The sequence below is a fragment of the Tetrao urogallus genome, assembly GCF_951394365.1.
Source record: "Tetrao urogallus genome assembly, chromosome: 19".
NCBI classification, from domain to species: domain Eukaryota; kingdom Metazoa; phylum Chordata; class Aves; order Galliformes; family Phasianidae; genus Tetrao; species Tetrao urogallus.
This window is the reverse complement of record NC_136832.1, coordinates 1,157,841-1,177,651: the sequence shown is the minus strand read 5'-3', so window position 1 is coordinate 1,177,651 and position 19,811 is coordinate 1,157,841. Positions and strand designations below refer to the sequence as shown.

At 45.6% G+C, this 19,811-nt stretch overlaps 1 protein-coding gene across 1 annotated transcript in view; it reads right to left on the bottom strand.

Annotated features, from left to right (window-relative positions):
- RABL6 (RAB, member RAS oncogene family like 6) overlaps positions 1 to 19,811 on the bottom strand; it is a gene marked incomplete at both ends in the record, with an annotated part of 50,022 nt that overhangs the window by 17,031 nt on the left and 13,180 nt on the right. The window contains 5 exons of the mRNA XM_079544756.1: positions 5,141 to 5,244; positions 9,434 to 9,539; positions 10,604 to 10,744; positions 11,604 to 11,695; positions 13,282 to 13,334. Coding sequence (XP_079400882.1) covers positions 5,141 to 5,244; positions 9,434 to 9,539; positions 10,604 to 10,744; positions 11,604 to 11,695; positions 13,282 to 13,334 — 496 coding nt within the window. The remainder of the gene's footprint in view (positions 1 to 5,140; positions 5,245 to 9,433; positions 9,540 to 10,603; positions 10,745 to 11,603; positions 11,696 to 13,281; positions 13,335 to 19,811) is intronic.

Below are 19,811 nucleotides of genomic sequence, written 5' to 3'. Positions count from 1 at the left end.
CATGGGCTGGCTGCATAGGCTGTGCTCAGCTTTCATATTCATATCTTCTTCCTTGGAAGAGGTGGGTGGAAAAACAGCATACGTGAAAATGCTGCCAGCAAGCTCTCAGTAATTTCCAGGGTGGAGGTGTCTAAGCATCCTCCACACTTGAAAAATACTACATAATGCATGAATGCTTTCTCTGGCTTTACACACACTCTTCTGAAGCACTAGTGAGGCTGTTTTAGGAACACACCGGGTCAAACCTGCCATGTGCCTGTTTTTTTCTCATATTCAATACAATCTGGCCACTGTGTTCCTTGTTCATTTTTAAATTTTTGGCAGGCCTTCGTGAAAGGACTCACTCAAAATCTTACTGCCAAACAAGCTGTTTCACATCCATGTTAGGTTTGGTAGACAGCTGATGCACAAGATGAACTCACGCCGTGACCTGGGTGCATTTGTTCTTGTTTTAGAGACAGCAAACGTGCCACGTAAGCCCAGATGGGTTTCTGTCCACATCCCCATGGGCAACCTGTTTGCATTTTAATCCTTCAGTTTCAGGCTGAATAACAAGTTCGTATCCTCAAAACTCCTGGGTATCTCACTGCGTGCTGGGCAGGAGACTTTCATGCAATTTTAAAGATGAACATGCTCCATGGGAATAAAAATTTACCAGGGCCTGAGGTGGCTATTGTTCTTTGCACAGAACAAACCTAAGAAGAGTGAAAGGATTCATTAGCTTCACAGCCCTAAAATTAACAGTGTTGTGTTCATTTGCTATTGAAGATGGCAGCAGCCTGAAGCTTTTGGCTCCTGGTTCTAATGCACTGTGATCAATTTTTCAAATGTATTTCTTGTGGCAAGAAATACAACAGGTTATTTTATTAATTGTGAAAAGAGGATTAACAGACCTCGTGACACCAATTTCACTGGGGTTATTGCACAGAGGGCTACATTTCCATGTTTGTTTTGGCCTCCTGAACCTGATACCCCCTCGAGCCCATGCTCCTGGATGTGAAATCAATTCACTGCCAGCAGAAGCTGGGCTGAAGCTGGCTGCCAGGCCTCAGAGGGGTTGACTCTGCCCAGCTGTTCCTCAGGTTTTCCATCTGACACAAAACCAATGCACAGGACAACAGCCCTCCACACCAGTCTGTATATATCCCATGTCTCCCACTTCTCCAGCAAGATCAATGATGAGAGAATCAGTCACTGATTTGTCACCTTCTCTATCTGGGCAGCAGCACCTGGCTACCCAGGATGACCTGGCAATGCAGATGCCAGCTGTGTGGCAGCACTGAGGAAGTGCCTAGGACTTCTAACACAGCAAACCTGGGGCAGACTCTGCTGCTGCTGAAGTTGTAGCCAGCATCATACAGCATTCTCAGATAATCTGAAGACCAACTGCTTTGAATATATTTTTGCAAAGCCTGACTAACACTTTGCTTATGAGCTCTTCAACACACAGAGTTCATGACGTGACAATTTGTTTCTAATGAACAATTCATGTGAAAAGGTTGAACTTCACATGCTTACAAATCAAGCAATGTGGTTTAAAAAAAAAAGTGGTTCATAGCTGACAAGTTCCTGGCTTTCTCAAAAGTGACTGTCAAAGAAAACGAGATTTCTTATTAGAAAAAAAAAAAAAAAAGAGTTAAGTATTGAGCAATTTTTATTACCATCAAGGTAGGGGGGAAGGTAATTTAAAAAGAATCATCTCCTTAAAATTTAATTCCACCTTTTGATAACAAAAGGCAGAAAAATGCACCAAAACAATATGAGTGTATCAAAAACACGCATTAGATTAGCTTCTTACAATATCTGCAAAGGAGCACCTCCCTCCTGGAAAAAGAGAAGGAGAAAGAGCTGCCATCATTCCCTAAAAGCACTGCTCCATGAGTACCACTCAGTGAAGGAGAACGCATGCTGTAACTCAACAAACACAGTACATAAAAAGTTTTCTTTGTGACATGAGCTAAGATGGACACAATTAAACACAGGAAAACTGAATAAATCACAGACTCAGAACAGTCAGAAAAGCAATTACTTAATAAGAATTCTGCAACTGAAGAAGGGCTGAGATGTTTTTAGCAGCACTGAAAACGCAAAACCTGAGACAGGACAGAGAACTTGTCAGAGCAAGAGGTGCAGCAGGCAGAGACCAGGCACAAAGAAAGAGCTGGAAGCCTCCAAACACATCTTACACAGGCAAAGCCTGGCCAGCAGCTGCCAAGGGACTGCTTACATAAGCCAGATGAGGCAGAGTTGTGTGCCACCTCGTGTTTTCTTTGGGATGCACAATTTAGAGCAGTGACGCTTTGTCCTCAGGTACCCAGCCACAGCAGGATGAAGCGTTCTTGTGCTCCTTCTGTTCTCACTGATCCAAATTTAGCATCAGTCATTTTGCCGGCAGCCAGCAGCCAGACACAGGGGTGAATGAAATAAGAGAGCTGTCCCAGCACAGCCATCCTGCCTTGTTCCACTGCCTGACTGATGGCACTGCGAGCTGGAGAACAAGGACAGCAGGAACCTCAGAGCAGGTGAAGCAGCACGCAGGCCTGCAGACACCTCTCCATGCTGAGCAGTCGTGGTGACCAACAGCAAGGCTCCAAGTACCATCTAAACCCAAGCAACCAACCCTAGGGTTTCCCATCTGCCAAGGGACAACAGCTCACACTGCAGCACCCATGTGCACAACACAGCAGGTGTTCACTTTGACCAGGAGCGCAGTCACTGTTAAAAACGATATCTCAGGACAAGAGGATGGGAAGCTGTCAAGCAAGGATGCAAGGATCTTCCCAAGCTCTATTAAGGAGTATGAAATCCTGCTTCAACTGCAATTTCTGACCCCTGCCTGGTACTGCTGGTGTGCCTTTGAAGCACTCTTCATTTCAAGCGGGGGTGCAGACAAAATCTCAGCAGCTCTAAAATAATGCTCTATTTTAGTCAGTGCAGTCAAGGTGCTCGGCCACGACAGAGCCTGGCGTTTTTCTTCTGGGATCAGTGGCTCAGGAAGCATCCACTGATATTTTAAAGACATTTCTCTAAAAAAAACCACATTACCTTCTGAAAGCAAAGAACACTGCCCAAGTGTGCAGACCAACTTGCTGTTGCTGAAATGAAAGCAGGATTTGGCCAGTTGCATAAAAAGGTCAGCTCAGCTACTAAACCAGAACCCTAGAAATTTTTTTTTCTTTTAATTTTTTAGCAACTCCTCCCAGCTATCATTGCCAGGACACTTCCTGTGCCACGTGCAGCCAATTACACAGCCCAACAGTGCAGTCAGTCACCCGCAGTGCAAGCTCTCCCCAGCAGGTGAGCTGCAGCCCCTTGCTACAGCAGATCTCTGCAGCACAGAAGGGCAGTTCTCTGCCCAGCCTGGCCATGGCTATCTTTGTAGTACTTCAGGTGCACAGATGTCACCTTCCTGTGCTCACAAGCTGGTTTGGGAAACAACAGAGAGCTGACGCAGGCTAAGTGATTGTCTGGCTTTAGAGTTTCTGCAGATGATCCTGAGGACTCTATGGAAGTGCTATTTTCCACTACACGCTGCATGAAAGGTATTCTGAGGTTGCAAAAGGCAAGCACACAGCTCTTGACTTACTGTGCATACTGCCTGCACCATTGAGGCCTGCTTGGTCTTAGGATTCTGGACACTGACACACTGTAAACCATGTTCCTTAGTAACTGCAGTATTTCTGCAGGAAGGTGCTGCAGGAAGAGTACTCTCTTGCAGTGGAAGCACCCAATGTTACAAAACGTACGATGGTGCAGTTAGACAGGGTGGAAGGATCCAGTAAAGCATCCATGGCTGGAATTAGAAGGTCCTGCCATCCTACTAGATCAGCCCCATCCCATCCCCTGCTGTTTCCTTTGAGCAGATGCTTCTCAGAGAAGTCCCACTCACTCGTATGGAAAAAAAAAAAAAAAAAAAAATCCAACCAAACAAAAAAGAATCCAGAAGTGGATATTGGTAGAAAATAGTTTTCAGCAGCATCTGTGAGCCGAGTTGGTTCATGAGAGGGTCCAGCAAATGCTAAAGCAAAAGACATAAGGTATAGGAGAACAATGACTAAGCAGCAAGATCTCCTGGTGTAAGTTTGGAACAGCTCTGCCAAGTCTCCATTCTTTTAACTATCTTCCTTTTACTGATGCAGAAAGAAAAAAGACTGAAAATCAACCTGACAATACAGCTCTTGCAGTCCAGCCCTTTGAGAAGGGACACCAAGAGAAGTGCTGCAGGCAGGAGGCGATGATTCCCTAAAGAATGGAGTGAGGTGACTGCTCTGGAAACAAATGCTTTGTGTTTATATGGGCAGTTTCAGTGCGCTCGCAAAAGGAAAACACACTGACCAAGGTTACAGAATTTGACACTTGGTCTAAAAGTGCCTGTCAAATGGCTGTGCATGAATATTTCATAATCATCGATTCCAACTTCCAGCGAAAGCTGCCTGTAAAGAATCTTCTTCCAAACCATTCTGGGTTGACTCACCTTGCACATTAGTGAAATAAAGACCTTGCAGTAGGACTTCATGGAACCCATTTGCCAACAACATACAAATCTGAAGAGCATCAGATGCACTGGCTTTGCAGGACTAACACTGGCAGATGCTCATTTCAAGCAGCAAGCAAACAGATGAGGTGCTGAACAAACAAGGCAGCAGGAAACCAGTCACTGCTTGGAACCAGAAAGACTAAGAGGAGACTAAGTATTCAAAGAGAACAAAAGACAACCACGCTGCAGCTGCCTTTCACAAGACACACCATACTCAGGAATGCCACAGCTAGAAGAAAAGGAATCAACTTGCATGCTGAACACTACAGAGATGGAAAATATCCCCTTTCAGCATCAGAGGCTACAACATACTTATCTATAACCCCATTACCATGTACTGCTTCCAGGTGTACTGCTCAGCTCCACCTCCATTGCCCTCCCACAGGTCACATGCTTGTAGCTTGTAGGTAACAGACCCTTTGACAGGGATCCCAAAGTGCTTCATGCTTTATTTTGGGAGACATCACTTAAGGTGATGTTTTACAACTTCCAAAGAAATCCTAAATGTCACTCACTGGCTACAAGCCATAGCTGGGGCTGTACAACACCTGTATGATACCCAGGCTGCAACAAAACAGTTAGAAAAGATGCTCAATGACATACAGTTCGTAGTTTTGATCTTCTGTCTCTTGCTGCACTGACAGCTCCTCCAAAGTCGCATCAATATCCAGCTGATTTGTCTCCAGCTGCCGTAGCAACGTCTCCCTCTAAAGAAAGGAAAACAAGCTTGGTTGAGTAGGAAGGGTCATCGTAACAGATCTCTGTGCACTCTCAGGGTGCACCAAGATCTGGTGTCATCACTCTACCCACAGCAATTAATTAAACAGGAGCTTTGGTCCACCTCATGGTGTTCAGTTTAAATACTTCTGCATGATAGGAAGCAGAAGTGGTAGAGAAAAAAAGCACATAGTCCAAACAGTCTGGTCGTATGAAAGCAATCTGTTCTGCGAGCCACACAGGATCAGATCATCAACCAGTAACGAGTGATTTCCAGAAGCAGGATCACTAGTTGCATTTGGAGAGCAGCATCCACCCCTGTGGAGAGCAGTTGTGCAACCAGTTCATTCTGATCTTTTTTTTTCTTTGCAATAAAAAAAGCCTTCCTGTGAGTAGGACTCAACTGGTGCCAAACCTCACATTTTTTCCTTCTACTGTTGGGACAGATGAGGGATCACAGCCTGCCAGCAAAGAGGAATTTTAGAAGTCACTGCCCCTCTGTCTTCAGTTGCTGCCTCACAGGTGAGAGACAGACACTGCAGTCCACGTGAAACTGAAATAAAGAGCGTTTCACTGACCTAAAATGGGGCGAGTTATTTTCATTTGGTTCTTCTCTTTGCTCATTCCCAAGATCGCAAGCAGAAGCCTCAGCTGAGGGGAAGTGACATCTTAAAGGACTCTAGAGCATCTGCAAAAGGCCCTGGCACAACTCTCCTGATCGCCTGAAAGGCACCACGAACAGCTCAACACCCACACGCTGTGCTGAGCCGCACTCCCAGCTTGAGGGCTGGACTGCAGCAGCTGCTCAGACAGAGCTGCACGGCAGCAGCACCAGCAGCTGCAGCACCCCAAGGGCCGGCATGGGGCCCACTGCAGCAGCCAAAGCTCCAGCATCTCCTGGCCAGGTGATTCATATGGACTGATAACTGCAAAACGTGTTAATCTGCTGGAAGACAAGGCCTTCCTCAGCACTTCCATGATCATTAATTCACTACTTAGCAGATACTGACATTCTTAATTTTTATGCTTTCTTATTGTGTTAATCCACTTTTCCTTCACTAGGTACTTCTTATTCTTCATATTCACAAGCGCTACGCAGACAGAAATGTGAACTCAATTAAAACGTATACAAAGAATTATGAAGCCAGTTGTTAACTTGAATTCCCCTCATTGTGTTATACAAGGAAGTTTCAGCAAAACATGCTATACATTTAAACTTGCTGCACTAAACAGAAGCACTGATTTGTACTAAGTGACTTCAAATGCTTGCTCCACGGTGCCTGCATCCAACATTTCAGAAGTAACAATTTCATCCTTTTTTATTATTCCTAGATTGGAAAAAAAAAAAAAAAAAATCATACAGGAAATATCCCTGCTTCTTTGTCCTCTGTTTTCCCTAAACAAGAATGAAATGTTGATCAAATTAGCTGAATAAACAGAGACAAAGGGGACATGCTCTCCAATGCTTACTTAGGCACTTTGATAATGGCTTTCATTAAACAAGGGGAATGCCTTCAGCAATATGACGTGCACCTGAGGTTTTATTTATTTCTATTTTCCCAGGTTGCAGTAAACTCAGAACTTGGATTTAATCAAGAAAAACTCATTACTAATAGCGGGCTTCTAAATACATAAAAATAAATTCTATTTTACTGCACTGGCATTAAAATATTAAAGCAGCAGCTTATTTTTAGCAGTGACCCAAAAGAAGGGCATAAAGCACGTGCTGCAGACCAGCGCTTCGGCTGAATGCCACTTTCAAGTGCTTTCTGGGAGAAGGCAGCTTCAGAACCTGCAGGACTCTGCAGCGCTCCGAAGGCCCGGCTGACCCGACCCCACCACTGGCTGCACCAGGGCTAACCTACGTCCTCAGAGCTGAGGCTCCTTCCCCTGCAAAGGAGCTGATAAATAATTGAAGAGGCCAGGCTGCCAGGGGGAGCTTGCTCCTTACCGGGGGTATGGATTTCACTGCTGCTTCCTTCATGAAAGATGCATGGGGAAGCTGAACACAAAGACATGCAACCCGAAAGCAGGGCGCTGAACAGCGGCTCCGTGAAGGACACAGCGGAGCCACGCGTGCTGCCCAGCAGCTCCTCTGCCCCCAGGGAGCTGTGGGAGAGCAGGCAGGCAGCACACAAATCTCAGAAACAACTGAGGCCAATGAAATCCTGCCTGCATTTAGTGCGTGGCAGGACCTCTTCTTTAACCCTTTGCACCCAAGTACCTGCTTACCCCTATTATTGCTTTCCAGGCCTCCAAATGCCAAGTCTCTCTGAATTAAAACCAAACCAAAACACAGGATCTGACAGTCCAATAACTGAGCTCAACCCACACACAGCACGTGCACCTGGTGCTCTGGATGGTCCCCAGTGCCACCCCACGCCCACTGCACAGGAGAGCAATGGAGGACCGGTCACCCCTTCCCCTCTCCTTATCTTGGACAGCTGCCCCTGTCACCTCACCACATGCTGAAGGCCATACCAGGTTTATTTCTCCTACTTCCCCGAAGACTGAGATCTGTTCAAGAAGTTCCCTGGCTTTGGAGCCAACTACCTTGTTCATGTGTCCTTCCAGTCTTAGGCTAATAGATAACACCTATTTATATTCATTTAAATATACATTTAAATGAAACATCCCTAAGACTCTCACCCTAAAGCTCCTCCCATGCAAGACCTTCCTGCTTACATCCATATTTAGGAACACCATTGCACGTAGTGACCATTAAGAACACCATACTAGCAGCTTTCAGACAAATGCGGCTGGAAGCCCATGCTGATATCGGTTTGGATTATGTACAAAAATGCAAACAGACATTTCACTTACCAGCAAAAGAAAATCAAGAAAAAAAAAATCTGAATTTTTTCATTAAAAAAATAAACCAAAAAAGCACCTACATAACATCATTTGCACCCCTAAAGGCATTGAGGACCCCCTTAAGATGGATGACACCTTAAGGTCCTCTTCTGAAGGACCACAGCTGAGAATTTCACCCTGCCATGCCCATTCAGCCCTCACCTTTTCTCTCAGTCGAGCCAAGATGGCTCAATTATGACAGAAATCAGAGAGTTGGGTCGGTTCCTACAGGATCCAAGCAGATCAGACACCATTCAGATTAGGACAAGGATTTTCAGAAATCAGTTGTCTTTGAACTATTCAGTCCATACTATTTTCTCATCTGAGTTTTAACTGATTGACAAAACAGAATTTAAATAGAAAGTTAAAAAATAAGTGCAATATTTCGACTTGGTCGTTATAACACTGGTTGCTGTTATCTTGATAGCGATACTCATCACCCTGGAGCCTTCCTACACAAGCACTTTCAAACACGGCAAGGAAGAATCCTTTCACAAGCAGAGACTCGTATAATGGCTTAGGTTAGAAGGGGCCCCAAAGATCACTCAGTTCTGACCCCTGCCATGGGTTGGCTGCCCCACACCAGGTCAGGCTGCCCAGAGCCCCATGCAGCCACGGCCCTGGGCACCTCCAGGGATGGGCACCCACAGCTTCTTTGGGTAACCTGTTTCAATACCTCACCACTCACTGAGTAAAGAATTTCTTCCTAACATCTAACCTAAATTTCCCCTCTTTTCATTTAAAGCCATTCCCCCTTGTCCTATCACCAGCTGCACGTGTTACAAATTGGTTTTCCCTCTGCTTATAAGCTCCCTTCAACTTCTGGAAGGTCTCCCCGCAGCCTGCTCTCCTCCAGGCTCAGCACCCCCAGCTCCTCAGCCTGTCTTTGCAGCAGAGGTGCTGCAGCCCTCTGAGTGTCCTCGTGGCCTCCTCTGGACCCGCTCCAGCAGCCCCACGTCTTTCCTGCGCCGGGGGCCCCAGGCCTGGACGCAGTACTGCAGATGGGGCCTCACGAGGGCAGAGCAGAGGGGGACAATCCCCTCCCTGCCCGCTGCCAGCCCTCTGTTGGTGCAGCCCAGGGTGCTGCTGGCCTCCCGGGCTGCGGGCGCACACTGCTGCTCGTGTGCAGCTCTGTGCCCACCAGGACCCCCACGTCCTTCTTCAGAGACAATTTCAAGTCACAGGCACCAACATACAATTTTGTTAACTACACTTTTATGAAAACAAAAATCTGCTCAGGATCCTTGATCAACCATAACAAAAAATCCCACATATAAAGCCAAATGCCATGAACCCTGCACACGTCACGGAAGCAGCGTCTCTTACCTGCAGCTGCAAGAAGGGGATGTTGAAGAACTTATGCAGGTACTTGAGGCCAAAGCTGTTCTTCATGGAAGACTCAGCATAGCGAAAATATGAGGACCCAGGAGGCCTGTCTCAACCAGAAAGACAAAGAGAAAGAAAAAACATACAAAGGACATGCATATACACAGGACACTTGCTGAATTACGTTCCATGAACCATCCTCCAAAAGCAATGTCTCCTATGTATTTCCATGGAAACTACAACATGTACGAAGAACACAATGACATTATTTGATAGAGCAAATGCTCAGCTACAAAATGATATTTTTCAAAAGTTACCACCATTAGCTAACTTGCATGGATGAGCTGATTGAGACGCTCTTCGTTTTGTGGTGCAACAGCTGTCTGTGGCCAAATGGAACATGGCTTGCTTTTCAAGCTGCTGTCGCCACTGCTGAAATGCACCCCCCCACCTCACTGTGCTCACACCACTGTCTGATCTCCATAAACATTCAGCAAACACCAATAAATGTTAACAGGTACAGTTTTTTCCACACGGAGGAATTCAACTCCACACTTGTACTCAGACTCCGTCCCTCCTGAAGGGCAGCAGAAAAGGCTGGAATGCAGCTGTTGTGGGGCTGCAGTGTCATGGTAGACTGAGAGGTCCTGTGTCAGGACATTGGGTCATTGGTTTACTGATCTGGAGGGGGTTCACAGAAATGTAAGCTATTTGAAATAGAACCTTAACTGAGAAATGAAAACAAGAAGCAGATCTACGTTAAGTCACCTACTTAAGCATCTGCACTATGCATTAAACTTAGCTGAGTCACATATAAGGGTATATTTGTAAAGAAATGATCAAGCCCCGATACTGATACCATTGCTGTATGCATAACAGTCATAAAGACTGAGAAGATGAAAAATTGCCTTAAAAACATAAACCCGCACTGAAAGGTACTATCTATTGATCAGTAATATCTTATGATATTACTTAGAGAGCCTCGGAGACCTCTAAGATGAAAAAACTTGCCTGGCTGGCAAAGGAAGAGCATGTTTTGGCTGTAACCAGGAAACATTCTCCGGAGATGCTGTAGATTTGAAACACAGCAGCAACAGTTCCCCATGGATGATGACAGAGTACAGCGAAAGCCTGCTGCCCTGTCTGCTGAGCACGGTGCCACCCCTTTACCTGTTCAGATTGTCAATGAAGTCCCGCACGTCACCAGGCAGAATGACCCGGTGCTCCCCCATGTCCCGGTAGTTCCCCAGCACGCACACTGGAACGTGGGTCGGCACTTTAGGAAGCTCCCTCAGAATATAGTTGAATGTCCTTCACCAAAGGAGAGACAGACACAGGCAAATGAGAGCGAACCATCACTCTGTAAGCAGTTGCATGCACAAACCACAGAAAAAAGACACAAAGTGAGAATTTCACCCAACCTCCCTTCAACGCTGTGGCCTCCCCCTTCCCCCTCACCCCTAATACATTAACTGTAAGTACATGTGTGTCGTTCTTTATTCAAAAATGACAAGTTCAATAATGCACTTCTAGCAGAGACCTCGCAGCTCTTGCTGCAATCTTTCCCTCAGTTCTACAAAATTCTATGAGGTAAGCAGAAGAGTTCCCCCACTCATGCAAGCTCACTGAACCATACCAAACCTGCATAACACAAGCTGAAGTATAAAGCAGGAATCCATACCATCTCCTCCTTCAATTCTTGCTCCCACATGACTCTTCCCCTCCTCCTCATATGTGCAAAATTAACAGCTTGTTATTTCTGTGTATTAATGCAGCTCAGAGCATCTAAAGAATCCTTACCAACACCTGCCTTCCTGAGACTTTCTAGCTTTCCCTTTCCCCTTGTGGTCTGTACAGCAAGGCATATTGTGCCCACCATACACTGCACCTGTGACAGTGCTAATTACCAAGCCTCAGACAGCAGTATGGCAGAAACTGCAGCCCACAAATCCACAGGGAGACTGCTGGTTTCAAACCCAGGAGAGGAGCATATTAAAAGACATGCCAGAAGATAAAGCTATTATTTCAAGGGATACAAGCTAGCTTTGACTCATTAGGCTGCTTATCAGCATCAGAGGCCACGTGGGAATCAAGAGGTCCAGAAGCCACTTGCTCTCACCAGACAAGTGAGAATCATGTGATGTAGTGCATGCTGCTGAAGATGCCTTACCACTGTTTGGTGATGTCAAACATCATCACTACACCATTGCAATTTTTATACACGTCCAGAAACTCTGCATCCAGAGCCATTTCTGACTCTGCCTGAGGAAAAAAAAAAAAGAAGAAAAGCAAAAAGAGCAGTAAATAATTCAACTTCAGGTTCATGCAGAATACAACAGATACAGCACTGAATAGGCAAACTGCCAGAAGTGCCAGCCACTGTAAGTACCTATGGAGTTCACATTATCATCATTTGGAAAAGGTGCCTGGTGGGTCACAGCTCGCAGTGCCCACAGGACCAGGACATGCATCACCTGGCAGCCTCTGAGAAAAAAGAAACCACGACTGACAGGAAGCCCTGAAATGCACTCCTTCCTCGCTCCCTGTGCCCCCAAATCCTGCATTAGCAAGGTAAGTCTGTATAATCTACAGAACAGAGTGCAGAGAACTTGCCTCCTATATTCCATCTCTTTGCCAACCCAAATATTGACCTTATTTCTAATGCTTCTGAAGCGTACAGCTAGAATGTAGTTTCTACTGATTTCTTCCACACAGAGTTCAAAATTATGTACTAGCAGTCAGTTTGGTTTTCATATTGCTTGGACTCTGCATAAAATACAACGCTGGTCACAACTGAACCTGCAAGGCTCCTGCTGCAGTTTGGTACCAATAGAACAACTCTGACTCACTTTCCAAGAGTAAAAAATGTAGACAGAACTGGGAAGGAAGAAGCAGCTGCCGCAACTGCTCTCATAGAGGCCTTTTTCCATAAGGAGAGAACATTTCTAAAGAAAATCTTTCAGATCTGATCACATGGATTGAGGAGGACTGCCACCCTCAGTGCCAGAAAACTACTGCCTTGACTCATCCCCATACCTGAGTGCTCAGCAACCTGCCTATCAGTAACACCAGATTTTGCATCAATTTTTAGTGGTTTTCAAGAGGTTACTGAGCAAGTACCAGAACTCTGCCCATGCACTGCACCCCAAAATGCAGCCATGTACGAGCAGGAGGGATAAAGCTCTTTAAGATCTGCAGTAGAGATCACGCAATCAAACGCCTTTAAACTGACTTTTCCTGAGGATAAGATAGTACAGCTTTTGGAAAAGATACCACAGAAACGCACTGGTAGCCCAAATGCAGTTTGTGGAATGTGAGATTACACTCTCCCATATGGCACTTCATTCTACAGCAGCAGATCCAAGGACACGCATCTGTGCAGGAGCCTGGAGGAAGCCACTATTTACGTTTACACACAAGTGGCACTTCTACTGCCGCTGCCTCCTCTACATTTCAAAGGGTGTTAAGAGGTAATTGCTAGACCAGTTTTAAGGAGCAGCAAGGTGGCATTCAGCGATTTCTTGATTTCTTCGTTTTTCTCAGGAAGCCCATTACAAAAGGGCTTCCTGACACTCCCTGTGTACAAACAGGTACAAACCTACAGAGTAAACAGCTGGGGTCGGTCCCAAAAGGCAAACAGCGAACAGCAGGAAAGCTGTGATAGGGGCACAAACAGGGATAAAAAGCACAGGCAAAAGAGTGAAGAGCATCAAGGATCACACCGTCCCTTATTCACCCTCTGGGTCAGCCTTACAGTAGAAACAAATACAGAACTTACTCTCCACGGACCAAAGGTGGACAAGAGGCCTCCTGCTGAGAGGCAGATATCGACATTCAAGGTGACTCACCTCCTGAGGGTCATTTTCCAGTTTCAAGCCATCTCCTCGTTTTTTGCATTTTCCTTAAAAAGAATTATAAAAAATAAATGCATTACACTGTGCAGAGAACTCCAAGATGGATCTGTGAATCCTTGGTCAGGACCACAGCATTTGGACCATGGCCTGAAAGCAGATCCAAACTCTATTATAAGCGTTGGGAAAAGGGGGGGTGGGGCAGGCATACCTTGCAAAAGAAAACCAACCACCAACCAACCATCAGCTAGCCTAATTCAAAGATGAACACGAAGGAAGTCTGCAGCAGCTTAAACCATGCTCTTCACAACATTAAATCCCAATGACTCAATAATAACAGTTTTGGCATATCCTCAGACCACAAAAGAAGCTGTCCTGTCATACTTCTTGCACTAGTGTTGAAGAAGCAGAAGACCATAAGGCTGTTAAAAATGAGCTGCACAATCACCATACACAGCCTTACAAGACATGCTGTGATGCTGCTGTACTACTGTACTGACACTGGCCTTGTGACACGCACACAAGAATAAGCTAGAATCACAGAATGGCTTGGGTTGGAAGAGATCATCAAGTTCCAATCCCCTGCTACAAGCAGGGCCACCAACCTCCAGATCTGGTAACAGCCCAGGCTGCCCAGGGCTCCATCCAACCTGGCCTTGAACACCTCCAGGGATGGAGCATCCACAGGCCCTTTGGGCAGCTGTTCCAGCACCTCACCACTCTCTGTAAAGAACTTCCCCTTCACATCTAAACCTTCCCTCCTTGAGCTCAAAACCATTGCCCCCTCTCCTATCACTATCTGCCCTTGTAAAGAGATGATTCCCCTCCTATTTATAGTCGCCTTTTAAATACTGGAAAGCTTCAATGAAGTCTCTTCTCCAAGGCTAAAAAAGCCCAGCTCCCTCAGCCTGTCTTCGTAAGGGATGAGCTCCAGCCCTCTCCAACAGCTCCACATCTTTCCTGTACTGGGGAGCCCAGACCTGGGGATAGATAAAGTTCCCATCAACCTCATAGGAAAGTGCAAAAGGCAACAGACTACACAACTGGAGAAGACACTAGAAAATTAGCATAAAGACTTCTGTTACCTCATGGCCATAATCCCATCTAGATAAATCTTCACATTTCTCTCCAACTCACCTGCTTCTGCTAAGGTATATGCTAAAATGCAGCCGTTATTCCTAAAGGTGAGATCCTCTATGACTTCTCCCTTTTCTTACAGCCTCAGTAAGCTCTGATTAAGCTCACAGATTGACATTTTAAAGTACCACTGGTATTTCATAGAATCACAGAGTTGGAAGGGACCTTAAAGACCACCCAACTCCCACTACCTACCACAGGCAAGGATACCAACCACCAGATCAGGATGCCCCAATCCACACCCAATTCGGCCTTAACGGCTCCAGGGATGAAGACAAGATGCACAGCTTCTCTGGCAATTTGTCTCAGTGCTTCACCACCATTACTGTGGAGAATTTCTTCCTTATATCTACTCTAAATCTCTCCTCTTTTACTTTAAAGCCATTACTCCTTGTCTTATCACTACTTGTCCCTGCAAGAAGTTCCTCCACAGCTTTCTTTTAGGATCTGGAAGGTTGTTTAAGGTCTTCCCAGAACCTTTGCTGCCCTAGGCTGAACAAGCCCAGTTCTCTCAGCCTCATCTCCATAGCAAAGATGCTCCAGTCCTCTGAGCATCTTCACAGCATCCTCCACACTCACTCCAACAGCCCCACATCTTTCTCGTGCTGGGTGCCCAGAGCTGAAGCAGCACTGTAGGTTGAGTCTCACAAGGGCAGAACAGAGGGGGACAATCATTTCCCTTGCCCTGCCGCCCCCACTCCCAATACAGTACCAATACAGACCCTGAGGAACACCACTCATTCTTGGTCCCCGCCTGGACATCAAGCTGTTGGCCATGCCTCTTTGGACACAAGCATCCAGCCAATCCCTTACCCACTGAAGTCCATCCACCACAGGCCTGTCTCTTTAGGGATGAGGACGTTGTGCAAGGCAGTGCCAAATGCTCTGCTCAAGTCAAGGAAGATGATGCCAGTCGCTCCCCCCTTATCCACCAACCCTTATCCCATTGTGGAAGCCCACCAAATTTGTTAGGCACGATCTGCCTTTAGTGAAACTGCGCTTTATGTCATCAACCACTTCTCTTTTCCATGTGCCTTAACATAGTTTCCAGGAGGATCTGCTCCATGATCCTACCCAGCACAGAGGTGAGACTGACTGGCCTGTACTTCCCCCAGGTCTTTTTTTGTTTTGTTTTGTTTTCCCTTTTTTTTTTTTTTTTTTTTTTTTAATATGGAGGTTGCATTTCCCATTTTATGGTCTCTGGGAACTTCATCTGACTGCCACAACTTCTCAAATACGACATTTCATCTACCAGTTTCCTTGGAACCTTTGCATGCATCTCAGCAGGTCCCACTGACTTGTGCACCTTCAGATCCCTTAGCTGGTCTTGAACCTTATCTTTTCCTACAGCATGCAGTCCTTTGTTCTCCTAGCTCCTGTCTTTGCCTTTTGTGACTTGGGCACCGTGTCTACAGGACTCAGTGAAGACTGAGACAAAAAAGTTGTAGAGAGCCTCAGTCTTGAGACGCATCGCCATAAGGGAAATGATCCTTGAAGGCTAACCAAATTCTTTGGGGCCCCTGTTCCCTCCAGGACTTTATCCCATGGTGCTCTACCAAGCAGACCCTTAAGAGACCAAAGGCTGCTCTCCTGAAGTCCAGGGTACTGAGCTTGCTATGCACCCTCCTCACTCCCTGACTGCATCCCTTGTGACTCAGCATCACCAGAAAACAAGTCAGGGTTTAACTTAAAGCTTCCTGTAACATCAGTAACACTGTAATCACAATTCCAAACCTTAGAGCCCAGGACCAAGGTGAGCACCATGAACCAGTAACCAGCATCAGCACAGTGGCCATCAGCTATCACCACTTCTCAGTGTAGGCACTCACCACCACCTGTTGCTACGAATCCCCGTATGCAAGAGCACACATTTTTTTCACCTAGCGCTGAAGAAATGTAGTGTGGACATACCATGAACAAATCTGTCCTTGCCCCCAGGGATTGTTTAAACTCTAGCTATGTACAGTAGTTTCCAGAGCTTTATCAAATGAGCAGCACTGTGCAGTAAACAGACCTGCAAGGTCTAGAGACATGCTTTGCAGATATCAAATATCCTCCAGATGTTATGGACAGCAATCAAGAGCTGTACTTCTAAATCAACTTTATTCCAGTCTGAACAGCGGTGAGTTAACTAAACAATAATGGCATCACAGAGACTTGGAATTCCTTCCCATAATTTCTAGAAATTCACCCTGTCACTGACAATGCAAGATGTTTGGCAGCTCAGAGGTGCCCACAAAGCCACCCCTGCTGACTCTTCTAAGAGTCTGCAACATGGGACAAAACCAGCTGATGAACATCAAGTGATTACTTGTGAAATCTGTGGTTCTGCACATGACACTGGGGAAAACTAAGTGTTTTATTCTTCTGGCACGCAGGTCAAGGTTAGTTATGAAATACAAAGTTATTTCTGAAAGATTTATTTCTCAGGTGCTTCCCTACTTAAGTGAAGAAAAATTGCATTAGAGAAATCACCCATCCAACGCTCTATTATAGGAAATGTGCACAGATATCACATACATCCCCTGTGAATTCAGCCGTAGGCTGCTGAAGGCTGTGTTGGCTGGTAGCCCTAATTAAGAAGTTTGCAACACTTCTCTTGCACAACTTTGCAGGTTACATTTAGTAAATTTCTGTTAACTGTACCACCTGTTAGCTGCCAAGCAATCAGTGTCAGCTATGGAAACAAGAGTTTGGGGCACCTTCTGAATGGAAGGAGCTGTGGAATAACAGTCAGCAGGCCTTGCAAATCAGCTCTGCAAGTGCTCCAGGACACAGAAGCAGTCTCAACACCTTGACAGCACATCTGGCAATGCTTCTGTACATCACTGCAAAATGTAGGTATTTCTGAAATATTCACAGCCCTGGTGTCATTTATTTTGTCATCTGAAAACAATAGAAATATTAATCCTGATCCTTCTCCATTCTTGCAATCTATCTCCCTCAACGTGCCCTGATTTTACCCAATGCAACTGAAGTGGTGGGATGGCTTGGATGTGCACACCTGTCCCCACTTGAATCAATTTCAGGTCAGTGGAAACGACGTGGCTCTTCTCAATGTCAAAACAACACCATTTCTCTAGTTACTGCTCGGTTTTGCTGGCCTGAATTTCTAATGGTAAAACAGAAATCCAAGTAGCTACAAACACTCGTCCAAAACTCTCCACAGTTCACAAATGTCTCTTGTCCTTCTGTCTTTCTAACCTGGACATATTTACAACTACTGCATGAGACAGAATGCAACGTGCACACCTCTCCCTGCCGATGGCTTTAACTGCAGACCAAGAGCAAACACCAGCACTCCGATGTGATGCTCCTCATGGCTACAGAGGAGGTCACCTACACTGCAGTAACAGCTGAAAAGCCCACGTGTGTACATACTCATGTGCAACGCCTATTTCTGGAACAAAAACTGCAAGATGAGCCAGAGAAAGACATATGTAGTGAAAAGGTGCAGGTCAGGCTGTAAAGGCAAGTGTGCAAAGATAACTGTGTGATTGCACAAAGTCCTGTGGGTTAGGTTGCAGTGCTGTGTGATTTAGGAGCCTTGATTAAAAAACAAAGGTGAAACACAGAACCAAATAACCTCCTTGCAGCAACCCAAGGACTACAGGACAGTTCCTCCGGACACCCAAAGACAGCATTCGTGGCCAGCACCTGACAGCCTCTGCACACTACCACATGTGTTGCGGGATAGCAAGGATTCAGTAAAGCTTGCCAGCAGATGCTGTCCACAGCTTGAGAGAAACACTTCTGCACATCCTACCAAACTGCACAGTTCTAAACTGTCTCCCGAGTCCTCTAACTTTTGATGTTAGAAAATAACAGAAGTATTCATTCTGATCCTTCCCTACTCTTACAACAAATCTCTGAGAGGGAGAAGAGTGACAGGAAAAGAAATCAATTTCCAGTACAGTGGAAAGGGCTTACGTGATTCCAGGGGCCACAGAAAAACAATCTATGACTTGATCCCTTCAGTTTGCGTATGAAAAAGATGCAGGAACCTAACTAGCAAAAGATAGAAGATCATCTGAATTTCAAGCAGCTTCTTTGCATTCAGGATCTTACGTGGAGTTACAGCTCCACGACCTGCAGCAGTTACACAACGTGCTGCAAAGCCAGAAAGATGAGTCAGGACTGTGACTTCTGCTGACAGACATCTCTTCTATGTTCTTTTAGTTCAAGGGCAGCAAAGGAGGTTGTACTTAATAAAGTATTGGATACAATTCAATACAATCCATAGCTGGGAGCAAGCTTTACTTGCTAAGCGTTTAACAAATGGCATCATTACACAAAGGAGCTCCCCCAGTAGGCCCAGGGAAAACCCAGCAGGCTGCAGATAAGCCCAGTCCAGTGAGTCTAGAGGTAAAAAAAAAAAAAGGTAAGAGGAGCAGCGCAGTGTAACAGTTGCATTCCCTCCTGCTCCCATGCACTAACCTGCCTCACACCTCCAAGCTCACCCAGCAGCCCTTTCCCCCTTACTTCCCAATTAACGTCTTTATGCCAAACAAATGGCACCGATTCACCATTCATCAGTCAGGCAGGGCCAACAGTGCTGTTTCCTGTCTTCCTAACAGTCTGGAGAGCAAAATCCAAGCACGCTGCTGAGCCAACAAGGATAGGGAGGCACAATGCTAAGAGCTAGGCAAAACACAACCAAACCACATTTAACTCCGTGCAAAAATGTACACGCAGCTTTTCAGGGTGCAGATTACTGAGGTTCCCCATACTCTCCCATGCATTTTCACACTGAGATACAAAGAATGGCAGTGCTGCATGACACAGAAATGGCTGAAGCTGCTCTACAAGACTGAAGTTGAACACTGCAGTTCAACTGTACATCCTTTAGCAGCAACATACCCACAAGTGGGTTCATTTCCAAGATGGGTTTTCTAAATTTAAACAGGTGTCTCTTAATTTTCTTTAACAAGGAACAATTGTTCCACGATGGGGAAACACTCACTGAAGAAATTTAGCCTGGAAAACAGTGTACATCAAAGTGCACATTCAGAACACGCATTTCTGGCAGGTCCAACCCAGCCTGATAAAAGCAGCATTCTGCACAAAACGGGCACACCAGCCAGGATCTTGTAAGGGCAGGGGAAAAAATGGAGGAGGATCAGGTCTCATCAGCACTCTGCTCTAGCAGCACTGAATACTTCACTACTTGAAGTCTACTGCCTACGTTGGTGCCACTCTCACCAAAAACATCGCGCAGGAGGATTTTTTGTCCTAAACATACAGAAGGAAGAACAAAAATGTCATTAAATAATGTTAACCTTAAAGATGATCAAGCTATTTGATCAACACATTTTCCTAAAGTTGCATTTATCAAGAACCTGCAATTCTATGGCAATGGGAAAGGATTTGATTTTGTTACATCGTGGCAA